The sequence below is a fragment of the Somniosus microcephalus genome, chromosome 4 (assembly GCF_052327205.1).
Source record: "Somniosus microcephalus isolate GS21.2 chromosome 4, FLI_Smic_1.0, whole genome shotgun sequence".
Taxonomy (NCBI): Eukaryota; Metazoa; Chordata; class Chondrichthyes; order Squaliformes; family Somniosidae; genus Somniosus; species Somniosus microcephalus.
In genome coordinates, this window is record NC_140990.1 from 191,533,911 (window position 1) to 191,545,840 (window position 11,930).

General features: G+C 47.9%; 1 protein-coding gene across 1 annotated transcript in view; it reads left to right on the plus strand.

Moving 5' to 3' along the window:
* LOC147120086 (aryl hydrocarbon receptor-like) overlaps positions 1-11,729 on the plus strand; it is a 188,966-nt gene extending 177,237 nt beyond the window's left edge. Inside the window, exon 11 of the mRNA XM_085985649.1 lies at positions 9,316-11,729. Within this exon, the coding sequence (XP_085841775.1) occupies positions 9,316-9,465 (150 nt within the window). The 3' untranslated portion in view covers positions 9,466-11,729. The remainder of the gene's footprint in view (positions 1-9,315) is intronic.
* The last annotated feature ends 201 nt before the right edge of the window (positions 11,730-11,930 follow it).

Consider the following 11,930-nt stretch of genomic DNA (forward strand, 5'->3'; position numbering starts at 1 on the left):
CAATTTGTTAGGTTAATCATTTAGTAGCACTAGAGTGTGCGCAAGTGAGGGAGGGGGCCAGCGTTGGTCTCTCTCCCCTTAACGTATTGTGTATTCATCACGTTTGATCCTTTTCTATTAAAACTTGAGTTACCACATATATCCAGAATAACCTTCCCCTAATATAGGAAAACTGCTGCTGTTGGCACTAAAGAATGTAAAACAATCTGAAGCAGCAACTGGGGTCTCGGTGCCTCAGACTTAGGAGGAGGGGTCCCCACTTGTGATCGCTGACCCCTGTGTACTCTCAAGTGGGATTGAGATTCAGCTCAGTTGTATTTTCCCTCTCCCCACCCATAGTTGTAATTACCTGACAACACATATTGTCTATGGCCATTTCCCATGATGAATGGCCATTTGGGTGAGGTATCAGAGAGCTGTTCACAACCATGGAACTGCATCCCACAAGAAGTTCGCACCTTCAGAAAAGGCGGTGACAGAATTAGAATTAAAAGTTGCCTCCATCTGCTGGCTGTAAAGGGTCTAGGAGAAATGACCCTGGGGGTAATCTCAATCCAGTCCCTGGTGGGCAGGGGCTGACCACACCAAACTATCTAACTCAGCACTAATTAATCTGACTGAAGAGAGGCCCACATATTGCCTGGTGTGGGAAGTGTAAAAATGTCGCAGTATGGTGTGCTCGCTTGAGGGTAAGATAGTGTTAAACCTGATCCAGGAGTTCTTGTTGGAACAGTGTAGAGGGATCTTCACTCTGCATCTAACCTGTGCGATACCTGATCTGGAAGTGCTCTTTAGTTTAATGTTCCATTCTCCAGTTGTAACATCTGTCTCTATCATGGGCGAAAAAGAATTAACGTTGAAAAGGTGACCCAAATGGCAGAAAAGAAATCCCGGTTGAAATCAGGTTGTACATGTTGCAAAATTACAATTTTGACTCTCAGATGGGAGTCCATTTCTTGATGGTAAACTTTGTTGGCCGCACTCCGAAGTTTAAATAGCACGACCTGACTTGTCTGGACCGAAGATATGGTAGACCAAACTAAATGTGAATTTTAGAAATTTTTAAATTCATTCTTGGGATATGGGCGTCGCTGGCAAGGCCAATATTTATTGTCCATCCTTCGTTGCCCTTGAGAAGGTGGTGGTGAGCTGCCTTCTTGAACAATAGAAACATAGAAGATAGGAGCAGGAGTAGGCCATTCAGCCCTTCGAGCCTGCTCTGCCATTCAATGAGATCATGACTGATCATTCAAATTCAGTAGCCGGTCCCTGCCTTCTCCCCATATCCCTTGATCCCTTTAGCCTTAAGAAATATATCCAACTCTTGAATATATTTAATGAACTGGCATCCACCGCTCTCTGTGGCAGAGAATTCCACAGGTTCACCACTCTCTGGGTGAAGAAATTCCTCCTCATTTCAGTCCTAAATGTCCTACCCCTTAGACCATGACCCCTGGTTCTGGACTCCCCGGCCATCAGAAACATCCTTCCTGCATCTAGTCTGTCCAGGCCTGACAGAATTTTATAGGTTTCGATGCGATCCCCTCAATCTTCTAAACTCCAGCGAGTACAAGCCCAATCGACACAATCTCTCCTCATACGTCATTCCTGCCATCCCAGGTATCAGCCTGGTGAATCTTCGCTGCACTCCTTCCATGGCAAGATCGTCCTTCCTCAGATAAGGCGACCAAAACTGCACACAATACTCAAGGTGTGGTCTCACCAAGGCCCTGTACAACTGCAGCAAGACATCCTTGTTCCTGTACTCGAACCCTCTTGCTACGAAGGCCAATATACCATTTGCCTTCTTAACCGCCTGCTGCACCTGCATGCTTACCTTCAGCGACTGGTGCACAAGAACACCCAGGTCTCTTTGCACTTCCCCTTCTCCCAATCTATTGCCATTCAAATAATAATGTGCCTTCCTGTTTTTGCCACCAAAGTGGATAACCTCACATTTATCCACATTATAGTGCATTTGCCACGTTTCTGCCCAATCACCTAACCTGTCCAAATTGTACTGGAGTTTCATGACATTCTCCTCGCAGCATACCCTCCCACCCAGCTTTGTGTCGTCTGCAAATTTGGAGATATTACATCCAATTCCCTCGTCCAGATCATTAATATATATTGTGAACAGCTGGGGTCCTAGGACCGATCCTTGCGGTACCCCACTAGTCACTGCCTGCCACTCGGAAAACAGCACTGCAGTCTGTGTGGTGGAGGTACTCCTACAGTGCTGTTAGGGAGAGAGTTCCAGGCTTTGACCCAGCGATGATGAAGGAATGATATATTTCCAAGTCAGGATGGTGTGTGTGACTTGGAGGTGATGGTGTTTCCAATGTGCCTGCTGCCCTTGGTCTTCTAGCTAGTAGAGGTCGCGGGTTTAGGTGGTGCTGTCAAAGAAGCCTTGGCGAGTTGCTGCAGTGCATCTTGTAGATGCTACACACTGCAGCCACAGTGCGCCAGTGGTGGAGGGAGTGAATGTTTAAGGTGGTGGATGGGGTGCTGATCAAGCAGGCTGCTTTGTCCTGGATGGTATCGAGCTTCTTGACTGTTGGAGCTGCACTCATCCAGGCAAGTGGAGAGTATTCCATCACACTCCTGACTTGTGGCTTGTAGATGGTGGAAAGGCATTGGGGAGGTGAGTCATTCTCCGCAGGATAACCAGCCTGCTCTAGTAGCCACGGCATTTATGTGGTAGGTCCAGTTAAGTTTCATCCCAGCTGTATGTACAGATCTGCCACCTGGTGTTCCTGTACACGAAGGGAATCAGCCCTTTGCTTTTTCAAGCAATAGGTATCAGGCCTCCACATTACAAATTGCATCACTGAAATGGTTAAAGGCAAAGGGGGGAACATGCAGGACACTCTAAATAGAGTGTGTTAGAACACCTTTAATTCTTTATGGCAAAGCATAGTTTATGTGGATGAAGAAAGACGCAAATTACCAGCCGGCAGTACGGGTGGTCTAACCTTAAGCCTTCCTACACTTGCACACGTCCAAGAGGGAAGGCATTGCCATAACACATTAATAGCATGTTTTTAACGCTGTTTGTTTAAATATCAAGGGGCGATTTTCCCCGGATATTTTAGGCGCTAAAGAGCCTCCAAGGTGGCTAAGTTGGGGTCTTGAGCTGCAAAGCCGGTTTAGCGTCTCCAGGCAAGTTCAAATCACGGCACTCATCAGTTAGTCCCAAAATTGCGGGCTAAAATCAGACTTTCAAACAGGCGTGTCATCTTAGCACAGCACCCACTTAATGCCTGTTACCACCCCTTCACCGAAATAATCCCCCAAGTCTTCAACCCAGCTTCTGCATTTAATGGGATTATTCAAATTAGATAAACTTGGTGCCAAACCTGTGATACGCAAACAGTTGAGTAATGGTGAAGTACAGTCATGTAGGGGTAAATCTTAACTTTCGGCCATCCGACCAGTGGAGCGCGCTGGCCAGTCAGCCATCGTTGGGGGTGGCCCAAGCGGGAACTTTAAGAACCACTGATGGCTGCTCAATGCCAAAACACGTGGGCGGACTCTGCACAGTGTGTGCTCTGCCCAAATGTCCCTTACAATTTCAATTGGGGGTCCTGTCTACGTCATAGGACCCCGATTTTCATAGCTAAGAGGCCTACTGCCTGAAACAGCCCACACGGGAATGCTCCTTTAAAAAAGACGGTGTCTGGAGCGAGACGGTGAGTGTGCTGGCCCCATTCTGAGGCTCTTACCGCCTCGTTAACACCGAGATCGACTAGTTCAACAGCCCCATAATCTGGTTAGTTTAGTGTTACCAGGTTCTGTTCTGTGGGGCTCTCCTCCGAGTGTTAATGAATTATGCTGGGTTACAGCTCCCTGTCTGTATCCTCACCTAAGTGGCATTCCCTGACATTGTCATTAAACCTGCTGACAAGGGTGGTGCTGTTGTTGTTTGGCGAACTGACCTCTACCTAGCGGAAGCTGAACGCCAACTCTCCAACACCTCCTCCTACCTCCACCTGGACCATGACCCCACTACCGAACATCAAACCACAGTTTCCAAGACTGTCACTGACCTCATCTCCTCTGGAGATCTTCCCCCCGCGGCCACCAACCTCATAGTTCCCCAACCCCGCACAGCCCACTTCTACCCCCTTCCCAAGATCCACAAACAGGACTGCCCTGGTAGACCCATCATTTCAGCCTGTTCTTGCCCCACGGAACTTATCCCTTCCTATCTCGACTCTATCTTTTCTCCCCTTGTCCAGTCTCTTCCCACCTACATCCACGACTCTTCGGACGCCCTCCGCCACTTTAACAGTTTCCTGGCCCCAACCGCTTCCTTTTCACCATGGACGTATAATCCCTCTACACCTCCATCCCCCACCAGGATGGCCTGAGGGCGCTCCGCTTCTTCCTTGAACAGAGGCCCAACCAATCCCCATCCACCACTACCCTCCTCCACCTGGCTGAATTTGTTCTCACATTGAACAACTTCTCCTTTGACTCCACTCGTTTCCTCCAAATCAAAGGTGTTGCTATGGGTACCCGCATGGGTCCTAGCTATGCCTGCCTTTTCGTGGGATATGTGGAACACTTTTTGTTCCAGTCCTGCTCGGGTCCCCTCCCTCACCTCTTTTTCCGATACATTGATGACTGTATCGGTGCCGTTTCCTGCTCTCGCCCTGAACTAGACAATTTCATTCACTTTGCCTCCAATTTCCACCCTTCCCTCACCTTCACATGGTCCATCTCTGACTCTTCCCTTCCCTTCCTCAACTTCTCCATCTCCATCTCTGGGGATAGGTTATTGACCAACATTCACTACAAGCCCACTGACTCCCACAGCTACCTGGACTACACTTCTTCCCACCCCGCCTCATGTAAGGACTCTATTCCATTCTCCCAGTTTCTCTGTCTCCGCCGCATCTGCTCCGACGATGCCACCTTCCACACCAGTGCTTCCGACATGTCTTCCTTTTTCCTCAACCGAGGATTCCCCTCTACCGTGGTTGACACGGCCCTCTACCGTGGTTGACACGGCCCTCGACCGTGTCCGTTCTATCTCCCGCACTTCTGCCCTCACCCCTGCCCTTCCCTCCCGGAACCACGATAGGGTTCCCCTTGTCCTCACCTTTCACCCCACCAGCCTCCACATTCAACGGATCAACCTCCGCCATTTCCGCCATCTCCAACGTTATCCCACCACCAAATGCATCTTCCCCTCCCCTCCCCTTTCAGCATTCCGTAGGAACCGCTCCCTCCGAGACACCCTAGTCCACTCCTCTATCACCCCCAGCACCCCTTCCCCTTCGCCTGGCACCTTCCCGTGCAAGCGCAGGAGATATAACACCTGCCCTTTTACCTCCCCCCTTCTCACTGTCCAGGGCCCCAAACACCCCTTCCAGGTGAAACAGCGATTTACTTGTACTTCTTGCAATCTAGTATACTGTATTCGCTGCTCACGATGTGGTCTCCTCTACATTGGGGAGACCAAATGCAGATTGGGTGACCGCTTTGCGGAACACCTCCGTTCAGTCCATAAGGGTGACCCCGAGCTTCCGGTCGCCTGTCATTTTAATTCACCGCCCCATTCCCACTCGGACCTCACCGTCCTCGGCCTCTTGCATTGTTCCACGGAAGCTCACCGTAAACTCGAGGAACAGCACCTGATCTTCCGATTAGGCACTTTACAGCCTTCCGGACTCAATATCGAGTTCAACAACTTCAGATCATAACCTCGGCCCCATTACATTTTAACTTTTATATTTTTTATCCACACCTTTGTTTTGGCCTTCCCCGCCCCCCCCCCCCTTTTTTTCTCTCTCCCACATGGCAGCTATCTCCCATTCTGCCAGCGCATTTCACACCTAATCTAGAGCTGTCTTTTGTCTCCACTAGTCCTATCACCATCTCGTCTCGTTTTGAATACCTCTTAATGTCTCCTCTTCTCTTTTGTTCTCTCCCAGCCCGGCCTCTTAATCTATTTCATTCCCTGTGCCTCTTTAGTCTTGATAAAGGGTTTTGACCCGAAACGTCGACTCTAATTTCTCTCCACGGATGTTGCCTGGCCTGCTGAGTTTTTCCAGCATTTTCTGTTGTTATTTGGCATTCTTCACACATGAGCCGAGATAATAAACATCTCTGGCCGATTTTATAGCCCAGTCTGACTCTGTCCTCTCCGAGGATCCAAACGCACAGGTTTTTTTCAGCAGGTCAGTGGATTGGTCAGAGGGCAGAACTTTGTCTGATGCGGAGGTCAATTGTAGCGCTCCATACTGCTCCCCCACCTAACTCCAACATCCAGGGTAGCAAATTTATAACCCTATGTTTAAAAAATGGGGCATTCTGATTAATTTAAAATTTTTACTGCACAGTTAATAGAATATTAATCTAAAAGTAATTACAGGTAAAGTAAGTGATATTTGGGTTTTTTCATATTTACAGACCATCACTTCCCCACAGGCCACCTCAGTAGTCATTCCGCCTGCTCCTCTCACAGCGACAATCTCCCTCTAAACAACTCCCACCAGTTCACAGGCAATCTCTCTCCAAACAACTCCCACCAGTTCACAGGCAATCTCCCTCCAAACAAGACCCACCAGTTCACAGGCAATCTCTCTCCAAACAAGACCCACCAGTTCACAGGCAATCTCCCTCCAAACAAGACCCACCAGTTCACAGGCAATCTCTCTCCAAACAAGACCCACCAGTTCACAGGCAATCTCTCTCCAAACAACTCCCACCAGTTCACAGGCAACCTCCCTCCAAACAAGACCCACCAGTTCACAGGCAATCTCTCTCCAAACAAGACCCACCAGTTCACAGGCAATCTCTCTCCAAACAAGACCCACCAGTTCACAGGCAATCTCTCTCCAAACAAGACCCACCAGTTCACAGGCAATCTCTCTCCAAACAAGACCCACCAGTTCACAGGCAATCTCCCTCCAAACAAGACCCACCAGTTCACAGGCAATCTCTCTCCAAACAAGATCCACCAGTTCACAGGCAATCTCCCTCCAAACAAGACCCACCAGTTCACAGGCAATCTCCCTCTAAACTCCTTCCACCAGTTCTCAGACAGTCTGCCGATCAGCTCTCCCTCCTTACAGTTCATTGAGACGCGCAACCTCTTTGGGCCACCTCCTCCTCACTGCTGGTCCTAGCTGCAGCTCTTCCTGATGTTGCTGCTTTGTTCTGATGTCAAACCTTGTGTTGCGACTGGGAATTCCTGACTTCTGGTGAGGTCAGGAATTTGAGTTGCAGTTGGGACCAGCAGTAAGAAGTACTGGAGCACAGCACTTTCCTGATGTTCCATCCAAGGGCATCAAAAGTCTATGCAAAATTCAAACCTGGGATCTTGCTAGTGAGCTGGCTCAGCACTCATGATGCACTGCATTTATTCACTGAGCCATCAAGGAAGTTCTATTTCAAACAAAGACATGAGTTACAGCCTAAAGACTCCCAGCAACTCACCATGTCACTTGCACTCCGAAATACACTTGGGGAGGTTGAGACTCCTTAACCAGAAGCTTATAGTTTCTTTTCCTGGTCCGTGCTGAGTTAGCTGGTATGGCCAGGCCAGTCAGAATGCTGCTACAATTGCTCCTGTGTTAGAGAAGGGGAGAATTGGCCGGTCAGCAAGATTCAGGAGATGAAGGAAGGGTGGTGGAGGATTCACGATTATAATTAGTTGGAAAGTTCTGTATTTGAAAGAACTAATTATATCACAGCAAATATTATCATTTAAACAACCTCCCAAGCAGCGTGTTACACTTATCTTAATTAATAGAATATTTTGATGCTGAGGTTTGTGCATCCAGCTGATGTTTCACTCTTAGGGTTTTGATGTTCAGGTTAGTTCAATGTTTCCACTCTGGTTGTTGGAAACTAATTCTGTTTCCTAACTGTGTGGAGATCATGTGACACATGCCTGGCATTGTGCCACATTTTGGGCATGATCCGATTTCTTGGGCACTGTGCCTTAATCCCAGCTTCACTTGTGAACCAGGGTGAGTGTTTTCTATTTTCACACAGGGAATCCTCCGGCCCCTTGGAGTTAGACTACTGATTTAATTCCAATTTCTGCCGCATCCTGGGCAGTTTTGTGCTGTGTCGTTGCACCCCAAGTTGGAGATTTCCCAAACTCATTTTAATCGAGATTGCCGCAGACAGAGGCCACTCATTCCATTGGTCTGGGCTACATTTGAACCCAGTTCCAGTTCACACAAGTGAAAGCAAAATCTCATGTACATCTAGATTTCACAGGCATAGGATTCTCTGTGGTGGAGATGTTTCTGCTTGTTAGCAATTCCAGGAATGTAGGCTGTGTCTTACGAGTAGGATGGAGCAAGAGTACTTTTATACAGTTACAGAATCTGCTCAGGTGAATTGAGGATTTGCATGACATGCCACCACTTACATTCTTGTGAGGTAGCTATTTCTAAAGAGATGTAGGGAAACAGCAGAAAGCTGTCCAGCAGATTTCCCCCCCAACCCCCTTTAAAGTAGGGCAGATCCTTCCTGTCCTGATGAACTCTGTTTGGTACTGGTTAGTTTGGGAGACCAAACTGAAGCCTTGAATGTGGGCCACGCACTCCCTCACAGGGAGGGAGAGGAAACTGAGTGACGAATCGTTCCATCTCGCGCTCAGTTCCACATCAGTGCTGGCTGGAATCCTTGGCGGAGCGAGTTTGGAGTCTCCGCTGGAGGGTGGGTGGTGCATGGAGAAAGACGGCTCTCTCAAAATACTGCCCTGTGCTAGCCTGAACCACACGGGCCAGGAAAGCCCCAGGTTCAATGGCTGAGTTAGCTAATCTCGGCCGGGGCAGCGCAGTTACAGAGTGCCCCTGGGTTAAGGAGCGGGGGGGGTTGGGGGGTAAAGTCAGCCGGGGCTCTCACTCCTGACTGCCATCCACTGACCACTGCATGCACATCAGCAGCAGCAACAACTTGCATCTGGTGCATCAGGCAAGGACAGTATTGGGCTCAGCTGTGATGGTCCTCATGACTGAATGGACTTCCTGTCGAGACCCACACAAGGATGGCCTCTTGGGCGACAGCAGGAAGACACGGACATTGGAAGAAGCATATCCCAGCAGAGAGGAGACAGGGTGTGACTTTCTTGGAGATGGTGGCTGAAGACAACAGTTGCAAAGTTGGTAGCCTTTTGAGAAAGATAAGCCTGATTCAAGCTTAGAAACAGCCTTCCTGTGGTGCCAGGCTCCTGCCCGGGTATAAAACACTCCAATTAAAAGTTAATATCTGTAGACTCTGGTAACTCAGCAATAGCGAACCGAATCTCACGTGTTATGTCTCTACCTTCTGTGACCGTGTTCCTAGGTGCAGAGCAGCTGTGTCCTGAACAGCGTGGACATGGCTTATCCTGGAGGCTGCGTACATCCCAGTGGAAGCACGGTGCCCTCAGTCAAACGGCATCCTTGTGCGGAAGTCCATCCAAACCCCCCAACAACTGGCTATTATCTTCAGTGACGTCCAGCCAGAAGATCAACGCAGGATCATCACGAGGACTGTGTGTAAAGATGGAAGATTTCTAATGTGAAATAAGGCACTTTTGCTTTTGAAATGTTACCCGTTTCATTTTTTTTGCAGGGGAGGGGGTGGGTTTCCAATCCAGTATTTTTTCTGTTTTTAAAAAAAAAAAAATTGTGGACAACAAAATGCATCCAGGGTGTTAATTACAAAGGAAAATGACTTGAATTATTCTCACCCAAACAAACGTGCAGGCTGCAAAATCATTTGTCTCCTACTCCTGTTGTGTAACCTCTTTTGCAGATTAGAACCATTCAGAAACAATTTAAAAGGAGAAAGCTGGCTGTCAGCTTCTGCTGAATTAGCTGATTTCAGCAGCCCTGGACACTCGAGTCCAGATTCAGCCAGGACTCTCCCACTCCTGAAACACTATCCAGCTGGAAACTGTGTGCTATCAGTTGTGGCGTTTCCTCCATCAATGGCCCGTTGAAACTCAGGGTGCCGATCACTTTATTGAGGTACAGGAAGGCCTGGGTTGGGTGCCTGTGAAATTGTACCCCAGAAAGAGCCCGCACCTTTGAGATGGGGGGTGGGCGAATGGAGGGGGATATCACTTTAAGACAAATCAAGAAATGTCTTATGATCTCTTCAGAGCAATTTAAAGTAAAATATCATTTGACAATGTAGAGGCTGCAAATGACCACATCTCAGCAGTTTTTAAACCCTTGTAAATGTGAGTCCAGTGATACTATTTTGCACAGCAAGGTTTACCTATTCTTTATTGCTTCAAACAGACATACTCTACTTGGGAAAAGAAACTTGTTGAACAAGGATGATTCTGGAACTCGGGCCTTTAAGTTACGAGAAGAGATGCTCAATGATGAGGTTGTAATCTTTGGGGAAAGTTGTGGTTAGACTGCATCTGGAGCACTGCATTCACTTCTGGGCACTGCGCCTCTGGAAGGACATACTGGCCTTGGAAGGGTTTGCAGCTCAGATTCACCAGAATTATACCGGGGCTAAAAGTGTTAAATTATGAGGACAGGTTGCATAGACTAGGCTAGGTATTCCCTCGGATATAAAAGATTAAGGGATGATCTAATTGAGGTGTGTAAGTTGATTAAAGGCGTTGATAGGGTAGATAGAGAGAAACTATTTCCTCTGATGGGGGAGTCAAGAAAAATAGGACATAACCTTAAAACTAGAGCTAGGCCCTTCAGTGTGATGTCAGGAAGCACTTCTTCACACAAAGGGGAGTGGAAATCTCGAACTCTTTCCCCCAAAAAGCTGTTGATGACTAGGTCAATATTTCATAACTGAGATTGATAGATTTTTGTCAGGCAAGGGTGTTAAGGAACCAAAGTGGGTAAATGGAGTTAAGATACAGATCAGCCATGATCTATCTGATTGAGTGGCAGAATAGGCTCAAGGGGCTGAATGGCCTCCTCCTGTTTCTAAACGAAGATCGGGGAAGGGACATAATCCAGATCTTTAAAATGCTGAGGCCTTGATGGCATACCTCTAAGTTGGCTATTTGACTTGGATTGTGAGGTAGAAGAGACTGGATTGAAGTTAATAAAGCCCAGGGAGACACGAGATTAGAAGAAACTTTCATCTTCAACAAAATATTGGCTATGTTGAACAAAAATAGTTGAGGTTGACACGATTAACATTTTAAAAATGAGTGGCAAGAACATCCAGTTGGGAGTGGAGCTGGTGGTTCTAGGGACAGATCTAGACTGAGGTGATCTAATATTCCAAGGAATATGGTGGATCTTGTCCTGATGGGGAAGGGGGATGGAATGTTTTCTAGAGCACAGCAGACCATGGTTGAATAGTGGAGGTATGAGGGTGGATGAAATACTTGGAGTTCTGCCCAATTATCTGTGGACCTCCGAGAGCCTTGTGGAGAATTTGTTTCCTCTCGGGAGATTAAATGATGTGGTAGGAATGGGCCTTTTCCTCAAACCACCCTGTCTTCTCTTATGACCTACCTGCAATGAAGTAGTAATATTCCGCTTGTGTTCTGGTAATAATGATCTTTGACAGCAACCACATGACAGAAAAATTACAGAAACACTGAAATATGTACTTGTGTGACTGCTTCCACGCACTGCAGTAAAATATATTGCGTGTCCTTTTAACAACAGGATAGATTGGGATTGGCCGGGTGGGGATAGATTGGGATTGGCCGGGTGGGGATAGATTGGGATTGGCCGGGTGAGGATAGATTGGGATTGGCCGGGTCGGGATAGATTGGGATTGGCCGGGTGGGGATAGATTGGGATTGGCCGGGTGGGGATAGATTGGGATTGGCCGGGTGGGGATAGATTGGGATTGGCCGGGTGGGGATAGATTGGGATTGGCCGGGTGGGGATAGATTGGGATTGGCCGGGTGGGGATAGATTGGGATTGGCCGGGTGGGGATAGATTGGGATTGGCCGGGTGGGGATAGATTGGGATTG